The following is an 18,524-nucleotide window of genomic DNA, read 5'->3' on the forward strand; positions in this document are numbered from 1 at the left end:
CAATAAGCCTTAACCAAGGACAACGTCTGTTTTTCCTATGGACCAACGTTGCTGCTAATAAGTAATATAATCTGATGACCAACCGACATCGGGAATAACGACGTCAATTATTAGGATAAGGTTTGACGTTAAGCTGACGTCGGTCTTAACCTATCTGTAGTATAAGTGCAATTAAGTGGCATACATCAACGACTACCTACTCAACGTCGGGAATTACAACGTATTTTTTAGGATAGATGCCAACGTTCAGGGACGTTGGTGTTTTATCGAGTATGGTAGACGTATTTTTCGGGAAGAGGACAACGACAATCCAACGTTGAGAATACCAACGTTAATTATTAGGTTAAGGTTTAACGTTAAGCTGACGTCGGGTATAACCTCTATACTACAATGTAATTTACTGGAAGACATTTAACGACTGCTCAACGTCGGGGATTACAGAGTATTTATTAGTATGGAACCCAACGTTCAGGAGACGTAGGGTGCTTTCTTAGTAGGTATATGGTAGATTGCTGCGTGTACTTGCGGCAAGGTGAGAACGACAATACAACGTAGGTAATAACAACGTAGTACTTAAGTAAAGTTGTATACGTTAACCTGACGTCAAAGCTTTTTTATAAGATACCTGTAATTTACTAAAAAACGTCGACGACTATCCAACGTCGTAAAGTAAATTTTCGACAATTGGTTGTTTAGTTTCCAACTACAAAACGACATAACAATTTGCTGATTAGGGCCTATCTGACTTGACTCATCTAGACTTATATGACTATAGTATAACAGATATTACATTGCATAACATAACCTTACTTTTTTACACTTGGTTTTTCTAGTTTTTCTATAAACAGTATATTAACAATAACAATTTATTGAATGAAAAACCTATATAGTTAAAAAAATATAAAGTTGTTCTTTGAGAAAAACAATGTCTCAAAATGAAGGGGAAATGCATGGAAAAAATAAATCAAAAGCTTTTAGACATTAGGTTGTTTGCGCTTACTTTAGGACGTATTAGGTATACCAATAGGTAAATTCGAGGTGTGCAAGGTAAAAATAGGTTATACTAAAGGTCGGCAGGGGGTGTCCTTGTCCAAATCAGTTAAAATGTAGTGCAATTTAGGTCGCGAGTCAAATCCGCCATTAATGAAAGATCGCCATGGTTCAGCCATTTTTTGAAACATAATGTTTGCCAAATTTTTTGCTAGATTTTAATGAATATTTGATTTTAATTAACGAATTTTGTTTATATATAAGTCAAGGATAATTTTGTATGAGTCTGGACATAATAATATGTTTTTTTAATTACGATGGTTATTTCTATTTTTACCGTTTTGTTCGATTTAACCTGTAAATTTCTGAGGCGCTTTCAGTTTTTAGCAATTTTTATACCTAGTTTAACAGTACACTTCCTTGCGTTTGTAAATTTTCGACCGCATTATGCAATGAGGCAGATGATTAATAAAATAATTATACAAGTCACTTAGGTTATATTCTGAATAGAGTAGGAACCTACTTAAATAAGTATCAACAGGCCGTCATGCATCTTAGTTTCTGATGATTTAATATCCTCCAACGTTATTAACCTATTTGGTAAAAATGAAGTGTGTCGTCCGTACTTCTGTGGTAGAGAATTTTATACTATTACTTTACAAGACGAAAGTCCGAAAAACTAACGTAATTTGACGATAAAATATCTCGAGCTGAGAAGTCGAGAGGGGGACGTCGAGGCAATCCGTATTTCTATTCCCCACTTAGGTGCAAATAGCGGTTTTCTGACCGTCGTCGCAACGTCGCGTATTAACGTTGGGGCATTTAATCCAACGTTAAGACGTCGTAATATTACGTCCAATTGCTTCTTGGAGAGTAACCAGTCATGTCCCTAATTTTTCTTCTAGTTATATGTCTTAAATATCTCAGTATATTTTGGTTGATAGTTGTGCTGAGTCTAGTTTTTATGTTAAGTTCGGCTAATATTGAATTATTTGTGCGATGTACGGTCCATGGTATGCGCAACAATCTCCGGTAGACCCACATTTTAAATGCCATTATACGTTTTGAATCTGCTTTTTTGATAGTCCAAGTATCTGAAGCATAGGTGGTGATAGGAAATATTAACGCTCGAACAAGGCGTAATTTTGTGTTTTTTGTAATGTCAGTATTCTCCATATTTTTGTGAGTTTGCCTGTTGCCGATCTGGCCATTATGATGCGCCTACGGATTTCGTCTTCGCATCCTTCACTGTTAGTAATGACGGAGCCTAAGTAATTAAATTGTCTGACCACTTCGTAACCTGCCACGTCTCTTATCTCCGGATGGTTGTTTCTGATTCTATCGATGATCATTACTTTGGTTTTCTGTATATTTATTTTCAAACCATATTTTGTACTCACCGTTCTTAGCCTATTCATAATTTCTTCCAGTTCTTCTGGTGAAGACGCCAATATAACAGTGTCATCACCATAACGTAGGTTTTTTTATTTTTCTTCCTCCTATCGTTACTCCACCTTGCCATTCCTCAAAAACTTGACTCATAATGTGTTCACTATATATATTGAATAGAATGGGGGATATTATACTAGGGATGGGAAAAACCTACCGGTTTAAACCTAAAACCGGTTTTTTTACTTCGCAATAACCGGTTTTACCGGTTGTTTTTTGTCCCGGTTATAACCGTTTTTTTCTTTTTAAAGTAAAAACCGGTTATTAGGTTTTTACGGTGATTAGGATTAGATTAGGTATTATTGTGGATCCCAATTATAATTATTATTCTCAAGTAACTTACACTTACTTCAAACTGCTTCAATCATACCTTACAGAAAGGAGATATCTGGTAAAATATAGTGAAGCCTATACAAAACTCTACCCCATCCTATCTGTTGTACCTCAGGGTAGTGTGCTCGGACCGATCCTATACCTAATATATACGGCTGACTTGCCAACAAGCAACGACCTAACACTTGCAACATTCGCAGACTTAAAGACTTCAACTGGGAATTGTATACAGAAAACTTTACTGGATGTTGGGAAAAAACTCTCACCTATCGATCGATAACAAGCTGCTTATACACAAAACAATAATAAAACCCATTTGGACATATGGTTCGCAGCTCTGGGGATCAGCTAGCAAATCTAATATTATGAAAATGCAAAGATTTCAATCCAAAACTCTAAGAACAATCGCTAATGCTCCTTGGTACATCCATAATGACGCAATACATAGAGATCTTCAGGTACTATCAGTCTCCAAGAGTGCAAAAAATCTTCTGAACAATATCAAAATAGGTTGCGGGTACATCCAAACACCCTGGCAGACAATCTTCTCAACAAGCAACAAGCGAAGAGATTGAAGCGATATGATCCCTTGGACCTACCTAACCGATCCTGACAGAGCCTACAGCAGACGAAGCTACGCCTTCAACAGCGTCCAGCCATTGTGTTCTGTGCCAGTTTTAGTTTTAGTTTTCGTGCTCGCGTATCAGGGTATGTGCGCATCTCACCGGTAAACAAGGTAATGTGTGTGTCGTGATGCTTTGGTCACTGGACCTTACATCTCTCTGCCATTGTAAAGACAAACAATTTTACTTATTGTTTTCATTGTAAAACAGATTGTAAAAAAACTTGGATGTTAATAAAAAAAATAAATAAAAAAAAGTAATTATTCCAAACAAAACCATAATTCAAATTTTATTTTATTTTATAAAATACAGAAGCAAACTGAAAGTGCAATCTCACATCAGCCAGAAACAATTATTGTTTTATTATAATATTTCCTTGAAAAGGTATTTGTAATCATAATATTTACATAAGAAGTGATCTGGTTGAATTAGACGCAAACATCATCTATTTTTCACACTTAACTCTTGACATTGAAAGTGGGTGAATGACTTTTTCTGATTACCAAAAATAATGCTCTGACTATGAATATTTAATTACTGATTACGAATACGAATCTCCAAGAATTTCGCTACGTTTTCAAAACAATACACTCATACAGGAAGTATTAAATGAGTTAAAATGTACCTATTCTACAAATATACAAACGTGTTAAAAGTAATACATGTTCTTTCGATAGTACTAATTTTGATCATATTGATATCGAGTCGAATGGAGTATCGCAAACTAAAGTGTATTGTAAATGTAACTTTGTAAGCTATTGGATTAAAAAACCTAAAACCGGTTTTTCCAAAAACCGGTTTTTTGGCCGGTTATAACCGCCAGGTTAAACCGTAAGCAAAAAAAACCAGTATAACCGAAAACCGGTGTTTTGTCAAAAACCGCCATCCCTATATTATACATCTCTACGGCACTCCAGATTTTAATTTGAAGTTTTTCGAAACCACATTATTAACTCTTACATTAGCGGTGTAATTTACTTAAAGTTGTTGTAATAGATAGATTAGATGTTCTGGCGTACCCATTCTAGTAGCTCTCCTGAATCGAATACATAAGGTTGCATAACGATCTGTCTTACTTTAAAAAAGTTAGAGGTGCAATGGCTTTATTTCCTCGCCTATAATTTTGCAATGTGTTTGCACTAAGTTTGCAATAAATCCGGTTCTACTTATTGGATCAAGGTTTCTATATTTATCGGTATTTTTGGTACATGTGGTATATTTATAAGCTTAAATAAAGAAATAAAATAATTTCTTACCTTGTACGGGAAGAGCTACGGCAAACATTCCAACGGCCACGAATGCAGTTACCCCAATCCTGCTATATAATAAATAGAACACGGTCGTCGTCTGTACGAAAAATATTACAAATTCTTTAAACACCCAAAGATTCGTCTCAATACTGTAGATATCTTTTGTCATGACTGTTATTAGATTTCCAGAGCTGGTCTCTAAGATCGAGTTGGAGGAAAGCTTCAGCAACTTTTCATACAGGAGGGATTGCAGTGATGTCTTGAGTCTTAATAAATATTTCAGTTCGAATACGTTGATGTTAGCGGTGTAAAATACCGAGAAGAATTTGATAAATATTACTAAACTCGCGCAGTAGAATGCCTGTGTTTCTGATATTGTCTGCTGTTTTTTGTCGAAATATGCAATTAATTTGCTCATTCCATACGGTCGTACTATACTAAAAGAAAAACAATAATAAGAGAAAAGTAAATTTAAATACATATGGAGAATTATAATAAGATAATATATGTAGTATTAAGAGATTAATTAATACGACTTTTAATATTTTTTCAATGTATATGCAATGGATCTCCGATAATGCAGCCCCTGTTTAATCCGGTACCCCTGTAGTCCAACATCACTGATGTTTTTACAGAAAAATCTCGGCAAATATTCACTAAGATAATGCAGGAATATACCAGTTTGAATTTGACCAGTATTTGAGTTCGACAGGTTGTAATAATATGCCTTCAGCCTGTAGGCTATTGATTAGGTATTTTAGAAAGGAACTACAACGTTAACGGGGTTTTATTGTTTCATATAGTCAATGGACCTCTTAGTATGAAAAACCCGCGGAGTGCTACCATTTGAAGGGATGCGTTTTTGAGAAAGGGGTGAATTAGTCCTTAGGCACAGGACGAATTAGGGAGTTCTATGCACTTTTGGTACAAACACATCTACAGGAAAATTGTTCCAGGTTAAATTAACTATCAAAACATCACATTTTGTAGTCAAAAATATTTTTTACAAAAATATATTCAAAAGAAAAACAAGAAAAAAACACAAAAGATAGCAATTTTGTTTCTTGGCCCATAACTTTTTTCCACGGGGATAGAGGTATAGGCATTGATTCATATAAAAAATAACTTCCATCCTTAGTCTTTAAAATGACGTTTAGTAGTAGTCTCTATGATTTATAGTTTCCAAAATATAATTTTTCAAATTTCGCCACTCACAGCGATTTTGGCCCATTTTCCTTGTAACTTCTCAAACATTGTTCTGTGACTTTTTTCTACGTAGCTTTAGGTATATACAATGTTACATTTAGTAGGAAGAAAAGTCAATTACCTTTAAAACGGTCTATTGTAAAAGGCTGTATGACTATTTTTAAGCAAGATATGGTTGTTCAAAATTTTATACTTTTAATGATTTTTGATATAAGTATTTAACGATTATTTTTAAATTTCTCATTATAACTTTTTTTATTGTATATATATGTCTATACAAAATAAATTAAGGATCACTCGAAGAGTGGTGGGTTTTTCGGTCAATAGGTGGAGAAATAAGACAAAGAAGCACCCCAATGCCCCGAATAAAAGAATGGACATTAGTAACCTGAGCCAAATTTATCATGCATTAATATTGCAGAATTAGTCATTGTCAGTTTACTGTAATATTGTCTCCTATGGTGTGTTTCTGTATACATTTTCACTTAAATAAATTCAATTTAAAAAATTTTTTACTTTAACCATAACTATTATTAACTAAATATTTATTGCTGGAAATAAATTTTTGATAAAATAGTTTAATGAAATTTTAAATTAATTGGATTCATTAATTCTCATTACTTACTCAGTTCTATAATATTATGAACCTTGGACTGTGGAAGTTAAATTAAATTTATACTTGTTTTTGGCTGGCTAGCCAGCTAAAGCCAAGTCACTTGTATGGTAATATGGAAAGATCGTCCTCACTAGTTTGTTTTTTCCTCGAACCATTCCTTGAAAGTTAAATGGTGTTTACTAACCATTTGTTGCTTTCTTTATAATGTTTCGTACAAACAACAAGTTTTTCTTACCATATTATATTACATCTTCAAATTTACCGCTCAAATGCATTAGCGGTTAGTATTTCGCCTTGTTGTGTCAGTTTTGACTTCAAGGTTACTGTCTTTTACGGGATGGTTCGTTGTCTTTAGAAATGCCCATTTTGCCGAGTGGTTTTGAATAGTGTAGAAGCTTTTGTGGTAACTTTTAATACCTTTTTTATAAATTTTACTACTATTAACTTCTATAATCATTTTAATAATGTTACCTAAAGTCAAAATCAAACTAAATTAATATGCTTTTGTTGGAAGGTTGATCTTGTGATCTTACTTAGTTTCTCGGCGAATACAAGTTTTTTACATATTTTTTTTAATCACATGTATGATAACCACATGCTGCTTTTGCTGTTCAAAGTCTTTGTTAAACTGTAAACTGTACTTTTTATTGATTGTTTCTACAACCTAACGATTCAATGGTTCATTGTTTCAAGCTTTTTTTACAATTTTATACCTTTGACTGCTACATGTCTTTTTGAGGTAACACTGTTGTATTAACTTCTCTTTGGATGTTTGGTTTTTCATATTATTCTTTTTAGATGAACCGATCATGCTCTTTGATTAGAGAGCGAAACGTCTTCGAATAAATAGATGAAGTAGCCACCTTCTTTGTCTTATTTCTCCACCTATTGACCGAAAAACCCACCACTCTTCGAGTGATCCTTAATTTATATTGGATTAACGGTCGTACTCCTTTTCTCGATGTTTATACAAATATACATTTTCTAAAACAAAAACAAAGCTTATTTTCTTTACTTTAAAATGGTGTATCGTAAAAAAATTCTGGGACTATTTTTAAACAAGATATGCTTTTTCAAAATGTGACATATACACATGCAATAGGTCCCACTAAGTTGGAACCATGTGGAAAACTTTTTTATTATTATATATTTATATATAAACTTTATGAAAAAAAAATTATTCTTTATAAAATGCTCTGCGTAGTCTAATATCTAAGATGCAATCATTAGATATAAAATTTTATCAATAGTGTACGAGGTATGTTAAAAAATATGGATTTCGTTTAAGAGTAAAGTATCTTTATATTTCATAATATCGAAAAGTGTTATTAAGAAAAGTGGTTTATAATTAAAAATTATGTTATAATGTGTAATCATATTATTCTAATTGAAAAAAATAAAAACAATTAAAATTTTTCTCTAATTACGGATACCCTTGAATATCCTACAGATATCTTGTTTAAAAATAGTCCTTTTGCAATACACCATTTTAAAGTAAAGAAAATAAGATTTTTTTTATTCAACAATGTATATACCTAAATGTACAAGAATAAAAGTCATAATAAGAAATTTAAAAAAATAATCATTAAAAATATCAAAAATCATTAAAAGTATGAAATTTTGAAAAAGCATAACTTTCTAAAAAAGAGCCGTATAACCTTATACAGTAGACCATTTTAAAAGTAATTGACTTCTATTTCTACTAAATTATGTACCATTGCATATACCTAGAAATGCGTAGAAAAAAAGTTACAGAACAATGTTTGCGAAATAATGGGGAAAATTGCCCAAAAATGCTGTGAGCGGCGAACTCTGAAAAATCCTATTTCGGAAATGATAAATCTTAGAGAATTTTACCAAACTTCAATTTAAATAGGAAGGATGAAAGTTATTTTCGCTGAAGCAGTGCCTATACATATATCAATATGGAAAAAAGTTATGGGGCAATAAACAATATTACTTTCTTTCGTGTTTTTTCTTGCTTTTCTTTTGAATATATTTTTGTAAAAAAAATATTTTTGACGTTAAAATGTGATATTTCGATGATAAATTTAACCTGGAACAATTTTCCTGTAGACGTGTTTGTACTAAAAGTGAATAGAACTCACCCTAATTCACCCTGTGCCTAGGGACTAGTTCACCCCGTTTATTTCTAAAAAAACGCACCCCTTTAAAATGGCGGCACTCAGCGGTTTTTTCTAATTTAGAGGTCCATTGACCATATGAGACAATAAAATCCCGTTAACGTTGTAGTTCCTTTTAGCTCTCTTATTTTGAACATAATCAATAGCCTACTGGCATTAATAAAATCAACAGCAGACAACCGCACGCTCTTCGATACCAGCGCAATCCCACTCATGTCCACTTCTACTCCGAGGTATCCAAGTAGGGCAGTCGAGATTTAAGGAGAGAACAGAGGAACAATCCAGGGTTACCATGTCTAGGGATTTTCCCCGAATCTAGGGATTTTTTGAAGCTTTTGGAGCTCTGGAGGGATTTTTTTTGGAATCTAGGGATTTATTAAACTGTGCTGGCGCCATTTTTTGTTGCTATTTAATATCTTTTTGTTCAAATATTATTATTATTGTCATTATTTATTGTTCCCTGACATAAATATTCCTAAGTAAACATTAAAACATTACCTAATCAATGATTAAAGTGGATTAAACATAGTGTTTTATAGGTTATAAATTAAATTGACAGCTATCATCTGTCAATTTCTTCTTTTTTAGGTCAAATTAATACGATTTAGGGATTTCTAGGGGAAATTGAAGCTCCCGTCTAGGGATATTCTGAAATTTCATCTGGCAACCCTGGAACAATCAGTCTTGCGGCGATCAACTTCTAGACTCCCTGATTAACCAGTTTAGTAAACAGGTAGGCCAAGCTGAGTGGTGGAACTCTGTAGTGAAAAGATGCGCCGCTCGTAATTGAATAGGATCCGTGTAGCCGTGGAGTGAACGGTTACCGTCATCTCCAATTCGGAGTTGTATGGGTGTCTGTATAGTTATTAATATTTTGATTGTGGGGAGTGTTTGTGCTTACACTGAAATGAAGTGTAAGGTGTGAGTTTGTGCGTAATTGCTTCTTGGATTACATTAATTGTATTGTCCTTTAACAGTAGTAAATACAATTTTCTTTTTCTTTTGCAGACGTTTGGAACGGGGCAAAGATAGAATGGTATTTTATTTTGTTATTTTAATTTTAAACTGTATATAAATATTCTCAATACATTTATTTTATTTTAACCTGTGTTTTACTGAGTCTGTTGTCATGAAAAAACTACCCATCACGATACTCGTCTACGATACCGATAGATGACAGATGTACTTCAGGGATGCCTATTATTTACGGGAGTCTTGGTGTATCTCCTAATACTATACAGGAAAAATCATTGTCCTACACTCAGTCCATATCCAGACCTGTCATTTCCCTCCCAATATGTTGGATTGATGTAATGATAACGACCCTAGATTGCATATGAAAATGTTTTTGATTAACAAGCAGGAACCATTTCCCTCCGAAGAAAGGGGGTTGACAAAACCACCGGAGAGATTTTTCAAAATTTCGCCGGGACTAAAACAGGGAGGTGGGCTGGCCCCAACATTGTTTAACCTGGCACTGGAGTATGCGGTTAGGCAAATGCAAACTGGACGAGGAAACCTACTGACTAACCGAACGGTACAACTGGCCGCTCATGCCGATGATATTAATGGGGTGGCGATTGGGCTATGCTGGTCTATTACGCAATCGAATTTAAAGCGGACTGTATGGAAATAATAACAAAAAAAATTCTTACCTTATTTTAACTGGTAGGTCGAGAAGTCTTCAGTTATTAGTAAGGTGAAGGAAGGAGGGAGAAAGGGTTAATTTATTTTTTACTATAACTGAAACCGGCGTTTTTTGGCGACACTTGATAACTACAGGAAACGACTTAACAATTCAATTTGTTCTTACTTACTGACGACCACGACTAGTTAGTACTAACGAAAGGTAATTAAAGAGAAAACAAAAAATTTAGTACAATATCTGGGCAAGAAAATAGGCCAGGTACTTCGAATGAAATAAATTTAATGAGGCCAAAACATCCTGCCCCCCCGAGTTTATTTTTAAAATAAACGAAAAATCAACGAAAACTAATTTAATTTTAATATGCTAAGTCTGCACATGAACCCATCACCCTAAACTAAAATTTTAACTATCAAATAAAATAAAAAAATCCTCTCCAGTTTATTGACTGGGTAGAGGACACAGTTTAACGACTGGGCGCATGTAACTACCGTGCTTGGTTCGCACTTTTACGATTCGAACAATCCCATCTTTTCCAGGATACAAAGTCTCTATGACTGCCAGAGGCCACTGTAAAGGTGGGATAGTTTCATTTTTTATTATAACTACCATTCCCTCTTTGGGAGGGTTCGAGTTAGTGTTCCATTTTAAACGAGACTGCATAGAAGACAAATATTCTGAATGCCATCTTTTCCAATAATGTTGAACAATGCAATCTAATAATTTATATTTTTTCAAAGTACTCATATTTTTATCAAGATCAATATCCATCGAGGGTAATGACACTAAAGGTTCTGTACATAAAAAATGCGATGGAGTCAGCGCGACTGGATTTTCAGGGTCGTTACTTTGAACACAAAGAGGACGCGAATTCAAAAGACACTCGATTTGTGTCAGAACAGTTAAAAATTCTTCGTAAGTAAGGATTTGATTCCCCACAACTCTATTTAAATGAAGTTTTACACTTTTTATATTGCTTTCCCAAATACCACCGAAGTGACTGCCATAAGGTACGTTCATTTTCCAAGAAATTTTGGTATTATTAAGTTCCTGTTGGAATGCATCTTTATAAGTTTTTGAAGTAGTTAATTGATATATTTCATCGAGGACTCTCTTGGCACCCACAAAATTTGTGCCATTATCTGAATATAAAACCTTTTGAAACGTCGTTCCACGACGAGATAAAAATCTTTTGAAAGTGGCTAAGAAACAATCTGTAGAGAGCGAGGAGGCTAATTCAAGATGTATGGTTTTCGTACTTAGACAAACAAACAAACATACGTAAGCCTTTTGAGTTTTTACGCCACGATATTTTCCTATAGTAATGGAAAACGCACCAGTATAATCTACACCAGTGTGTAAAAAGGCTTTTGCCTGATTGACTCTTACGGCGGGTAAGTCAGCCATCATAGGATAGGTAGGTTTAGGATTAAGACGAAAACAACGATTACATCTCCAAATTCTATTTCTGATGGCCTGACGACTAGATAGTATCCAATAATTAGTTCTCAGAAGATTTTGCAACAAATACGCTCCAGCATGTAAATGCAATTTATGGAAATAATCTATTAACAAAATGGTTAAAGGATCGGCTTTGGGCAACAAAATCGGATGTTTTTGTTCAAAACTACATTGGGAGTTGGACAAACGTCCACCTACTCTAATTATTCCATTTTCAATAAATGGATTCAAACGACGTATGGAAGATTTTACAACGAGATTTTGAGAAAGGGCTTTATATTCTTCAGAAAAATGCTTTTGCTGGACAGCTCGAATTAATTCAATTTCTGCAATTTTTAAATCAAATAGAGATATCCGTTTATTTAAAGACAATTTTCTAAGAAATCTCAATACGTATACTGTGGAATTTAAAAGTTTCGACCAACTGGAAAAATATTCAATAAGAGTATACAGCGGAGAAATTACACGAGTGACATTACCAAAGAAGGTTTGTGATCTATATTCAGAATCACAAATCATAATTTCCTGTCCGTTGACAGACTGAATAGGCCAATATTCTGGCTCCAACAGTAACCAATTTGGACCAGTAAACCATGTGGAATGGTTGACTAACGAAGAAGGAAACAAACCTCGAGAGGCGCAATCAACAACATTTTCCTTTCCAGGAACAAAAAACCAATACTCTGACGGAACCATCTTATGAATTGTAACAACTCTATTTTGAACAAATATTTTGAGATTTTTCTCTGAGGACTTTATCCAATTTAATACAATCATGGAATCACTTAAGGCAAAAATTTTATCAATATTATGTCTAGGAGAATAAGTTTCAATAGCATGTGAAAGAAGCTTTGAGAGAAGAAGCGCTCCACAAAGCTCTAATCGAGGAAGAGTTATTTTAGACATTGGAGATACTTTAGATTGAGAGTACAGTAAAGTAACTTTAACTTGACCTGTACAATTAACAACCCTGGAATAAACAATGGCTGCATATCCAGCAGCACTCGCGTCTGAAAATCCTACAAAAGACAACGACGAATTAGGTGTAACTGCTATATGGCGTGGAATTTGTATTTTGTATAGGACATGAAATTCATTTTGAAACTTTTCCCATGCTATTTCGATTTCTTTTGGTACGGTACTATCCCAATCTACCTTTAGAGTCCAAAGTTTCTTTATCCAAATTTTAAGCAAGAGGGTTATAGGAGATAGGAATCCCAAGGGATCAAACATACGAGCAACAAGTGAGAGCATGTTTCTTTTTGTACAACGGGTCGATGAGGGTATTTCTAACCCAAAACTAAAATTGTCACATTTTTCTTCCCATTGCAATCCTAACACTTTGGAGACTGACTTATCAAATTGTTTGGTTTTGACCAATTGAAGGGGTTCGGGGATTGTCGATAGTAGATCGTTCGAGTTCGACATCCATTTGGTTAATTTAAAACCACCTTTTTGAAACAAATTCACTAACTGAGTGTGTGTAACTATAGCTTCAGAAACATTTGGAAAACTGCTAATAAAATCGTCTACATACATATCTCTTAAAATTGGGATGATAGCATCAGGAAAACTTTTAGATTCGTCATTACATAATTGTTTTATTACCCTGAGACTAAGATATGGTGAGGCTTTTACTCCAAAAGTTAAAGTATTTAATTGGAAAATAGAAATAGGATCATTGGTATCAAATCTCCACAAAACTCTTTGAAACGAACAATGAGATTCAACCACTTTAACCTGCCTATACATTTGTTTCAAATCAGCGACAATTGCGATTGGAAAAAGACGAAAATTCAACAATATTGTGGTAGGATTATTTTGTAATTTTGGACCTTTATAAAGAATTTCATTTAATGACGGTCCTTTACTAGTTTTCATAGAGGCATCAAAGACTATTCTACAAGGAGTGGAAGGGCTATCTGATTTAAAAACACAATGATGGGGAATATAATACGACAACGAATCAATGGTTTGAATGGGAACTAAACTCATGTGCTTTTGGTCTAAATAGTCTTGAAAGATATCACAGTAAAGTTTTCTAAGTTCTGGGTTTGGTGCTAGGCGATTTTCTAAGGACAACAATCTATTTTTAGCAAGAACAAAAGAATCACCCAGTACATTAGGATCATTTTGGAACGGCAATGAAACTGTGTATCTACCATCTGCATCTCTACATACATTTTCTAAAAATAAATTTTCACAAATTTCATCTTCTGATGAACTATTAGTAACAGTGGGCAAATCCTCTAATTCATACATTCTTTCGACCAAGGAATCTAAATTCAACAAAGGGTTACAGACGAAAGACAAATATGTGTGGATTTTTTCAAAATTTGGTGCAGCTGAGCCCATGACTACATAACCTAAACTAGTCTCAATAGCTGATAGAGAATCTTCGCATGACACTCTATTACAACCAATGATATTTGAAAAGACAGATAAGCCTAAAATACCATCTATCTTGCCAGGAAAAAAGAAATTCGGGTCAGCTAATTTCAAGTGTTCTATACTGTTAATACAGTCTTTGTCAACTGGTTGATCTGGCAACTTATTAGAGATTGTGTCTATAAGCAACACTTCTATAGGATATTGTATTTTTTTATCAAAATGGGAAAAGATAACAATGTTGGTTTTACCTACTATCGGGGTGGTTGATCCTCCTATACCAGAAACTGTCAAATTTAATTTCGAATAACTTAGGCCTAATTTTCGGGAACAATCAAAAGTAAGAAAATTAGCAGAAGAACCACTATCTAACAAAAATCTAACCTTGTGAGCACTACCCCATTTATCAACAACTTTAACCATTATTGTCCCAAACAGACTAACAGAACTCGATTCTGATTCATTTGGGATATTTTTAGAATGGCGGACATGTAAACTAGAAGGATTATCAGAAGAACCAGAGGTAGGCTCAGTACTAGTGGAGGGAAATGGAACATTCTCATTAGGCCGAGTAGTATTTGGCTTATGCAACTTGGAATGGTGCCTAGCTTTGCACACAACACAAGAAAATTTTGACGGACAATTGGATACTCGATGCTTTGAAGAAAAACAATTTAAACATAAATTATTTTCCTTCACTAATTTAAATCTGGATTCAAATGGTAGCCCTAAAAAGTGCTTACAGTCTTTAATTAAATGTGGGCCTTTTTTACAAACAACACAATCTATGGAGGAATACGTATTCTGTTCTTGCAAATGAAACGATTTGTTCGGTTTTTGAAACGAAAAATTATTTTTGGAATTCCTTGATCTATCATTTTTAATAAGAGATTTACTACGTTGGCGTAAAAATTTCAATAAATCATCATAAGCGGGTAAATCATTATTATTTCTTATTAAATCAAATGAATCTATGGTATCTTGTGGTAATTTTAACATAGCTAAATAAGTTAAAATATGATCATCTAAATTATCGAGATATAATCGTTTTAGTGCAGAAACATTAGTATCAAACTTTTCCAAAAATATTTCCAAATATGATGGATTATTAGATTGCAAACCGCGAAAATTAACAATTCGATCCATATAGAGATTAAACAAATATTTTTTATCATTATATCTTTCAACAAGCATATTCCAAATAATGTCATAATTATTAGGAATGGGTTCTATTGAGCTACAGCTTTTCAAGGCTTTCCCGGAAATACAACTCAACAAATACTGTAGCTTATCGGACTTGGGATATTCTATTTTGTTATGAACAAATTGTTTGAAATTTTCATAGAAAACAGGCCACAGAGATATATCTTCACCATCAAACTTAACTAATTCAAATTTGGGCATTTTAATAGTAGAATTATTAGTACTATTGGGATTATTACTCAAAACAGCAGGTTTATTTATTAATAATGAAGCTAAATATTCAATATTGGAGTAGAGATCATAAAATGCATCTAAATGCGTATGGTATGCAACGCCAGCATCTGGCTCCATCTCTTGTTTTAATATAACGATATCTTGAACAATTTCCTCATATTCTGATAGAGTTTTTTCGAAAGTACTATATCTAACTGCAAAGTTACGCATTTTTGAGGCATTTTCTGGATCTTTTTCTAAGGCCGACCCGGCATCGTAACATAATTGAGCCCTACGAAAGATAGTTTCACGTTTAGAGCATAATCGCTCCAATTTTAGTTCGTTTTGACTTTTAGGCATGTTTAATAATAAATATTGAAATTCTTTCAAAAAATTATCAATGATGAAGAAATAAAATGGAACAAAACCCAAAATATGTCAAGAATAGTAGTTAGGTGTATATATTTTTTCAACAATTACTAAAATTTTATTAAACTAAATCCAAACAAATTATTTTTAGGTTTGCAAAATATCCAAATCAAATATATTTACTTAATCAAAATCGATTTCACTAAGCGATGGGTTCAGAAGCAAAAACACGAATTCAATGTTCCAACTATAGTCGACCGAAGAACAAGGTTTTTCGATACACGACAAAAAAAGGGTACACTACGATTTAATTAGATTTTAACACGACAAATATACTATATACCGATTACAATTATAATTTTAAATAAATTTATCCAATGCGAAAAATACGATAGATCAGATCTTGAACCGGCAAAGCAACAACGAAATTGATTCAAGACGATCCGGCTAGAAGGCCAAACTTATGGGGTGGCGATTGGGCTATGCTGGTCTATTACGCAATCGAATTTAAAGCGGACTGTATGGAAATAATAACAAAAAAAATTCTTACCTTATTTTAACTGGTAGGTCGAGAAGTCTTCAGTTATTAGTAAGGTGAAGGAAGGAGGGAGAAAGGGTTAATTTATTTTTTACTATAACTGAAACCGGCGTTTTTTGGCGACACTTGATAACTACAGGAAACGACTTAACAATTCAATTTGTTCTTACTTACTGACGACCACGACTAGTTAGTACTAACGAAAGGTAATTAAAGAGAAAACAAAAAATTTAGTACAATATCTGGGCAAGAAAATAGGCCAGGTACTTCGAATGAAATAAATTTAATGAGGCCAAAACAATTAATATTATGAGTAGAACATCAACAGGAGCACAGGAAACATACGCAGAGCTAAAAACACAAACAAAAATGCTAGGTCTGGAAATTAACACAGAAAAAACAAAAATAATGAACGGTTGGAAAGTTTACATACCTGGGGTAGAAATATATGCCGACGGATCAGAAGATGGAGAAATACGGAAGAGAATAACGCAGGCAAACAGAGCTTATTTTGCCCTCTCCCATATATTCCGGTCTAAAAGTGTCCACCGAAATACAAAGATGAGAATCTATAAAACTTTAATTCGACCAATAACATGATATGGCAGTGAAGGCTGGGTCCTGAAAGAAACATCCAAAAACAAACTCGATACATACGAAAGGAAAGTACTGAGGAGAATACTAGGACCTGTGAGAGAAAACGGAATCTTCAGAAGTCGGTACAACAACGAACTTTATAAGGAAGCACCCCTGTCAGACTTCGTTAGAATAAAAAGATTGCAATGGGCCGGGCATGTGATAAGAATGGGAGAGGATAGGGTACCAAATAGAGCACTGAATGCTAGAATGCAGGGAAAGCCAAGAAAGCGCTGGGAAGACACAGTAAATAGCGACGTACAAGCCCTATTAGGAGTCCGTGTATGGAGAAGAGCAGCCACAGACAAGCAAGAGTGGAGGCAAAAAATAAAGGAGGCCAAGGCTCAATTTGGGCTGTAGTGCCGTAGAAGAAGAAGCTACCGATAGATGGCAGATGTATTTCAGGGTATGTTTCTTATCTACGGGAGCCTTGGTGTATCTTCTAATACTATACAGTGGAAATCATTGTCCTACTCTCCGTCCATATCCAGACCTATCATTTCCCTCCCAACATACTGGATTTGTGTAATAATAACGACTAGGTATAGATATAATAATCTTAAGTTAAACAAAAAAAGGTCAAGAAGAGGAAATTAAAGGATATCAATAACTGAATAAAAAAAGTCTCATGGAGGAGGTAATTTACAATAAATTGTTGTTTAATCCCATATAAAGCAATACACTCAAACAAATGTATGTGGAACCATATTATGATATTTTTTAGTATTTTAAACGAATTACCTAAAGCTAAATTTAATTTTCTTTCATTGTACCTCTCCGGAGCCTAACTACAGGTTATAGAACCAAATCAATATACCTGCGAGCTATTAAAGTTGGTTGTATGAAAATTAAGGGATTTTTTTACCGATGATAATTCCTCCCCAGGACATGACCCTCCCTCTTTTATATTTGTGACCAAATCTGTCACTTTCCGTTCTTGCTTGTCTTCCTGGTCCTCTAAGTACACAAATTCGTTAATCATCTGATTTTACATCCTACTTTCGTTTGAAAATAGCACACTTTTCCAATTTTCAATGTTCCAGATTTGGTGTTGAAGACACCAATCTACGAGATCAGTATTGTGATACTTAGTTAATTTTGGATTCCATACCTTTCTTCTGCTATATATTCCTTGGGCACGATAACTCTTCTTATCGTTTCAACTAAAATACTTAGACCTATAGCTTCTAAAAACTGCACGTTTCAAATACATAGTGATTCCATGTAAGTTTGGTTGAGTATATTTGGAAATACTATTATAAAAGTATAGAAAACAGTATAATTTGGTGTATATATAACAGAAACTTTGCATCTAGTTTTAAAGAATTGGCCGAATCCACCCTCTTTTTTTATTCTACATTTAGAAAATAAAGAATATTTTATTTAAAAAATATTTCCTATATTTTAAAACTCCGACAATATTCGCCACTGAATGCTAGTCCAGTGGAGGACCCTGAGAA

At 33.9% G+C, this 18,524-nt stretch overlaps 1 protein-coding gene across 3 annotated transcripts in view; it reads right to left on the reverse strand.

Moving 5' to 3' along the window:
- LOC114331755 (probable multidrug resistance-associated protein lethal(2)03659) overlaps positions 1-18,524 on the reverse strand; it is a 243,736-nt gene that overhangs the window by 108,657 nt on the left and 116,555 nt on the right. For all 3 annotated transcript variants that reach the window (XM_028281392.2, XM_028281390.2, XM_028281391.2), the window contains exon 4: positions 4,652-5,082. In XM_028281392.2, the coding sequence (XP_028137193.2) occupies positions 4,652-5,082 (431 nt within the window). The remainder of the gene's footprint in view (positions 1-4,651; positions 5,083-18,524) is intronic.

This window comes from Diabrotica virgifera, chromosome 5, assembly GCF_917563875.1.
Source record: "Diabrotica virgifera virgifera chromosome 5, PGI_DIABVI_V3a".
NCBI lineage: Eukaryota > Metazoa > Arthropoda > Insecta > Coleoptera > Chrysomelidae > Diabrotica > Diabrotica virgifera.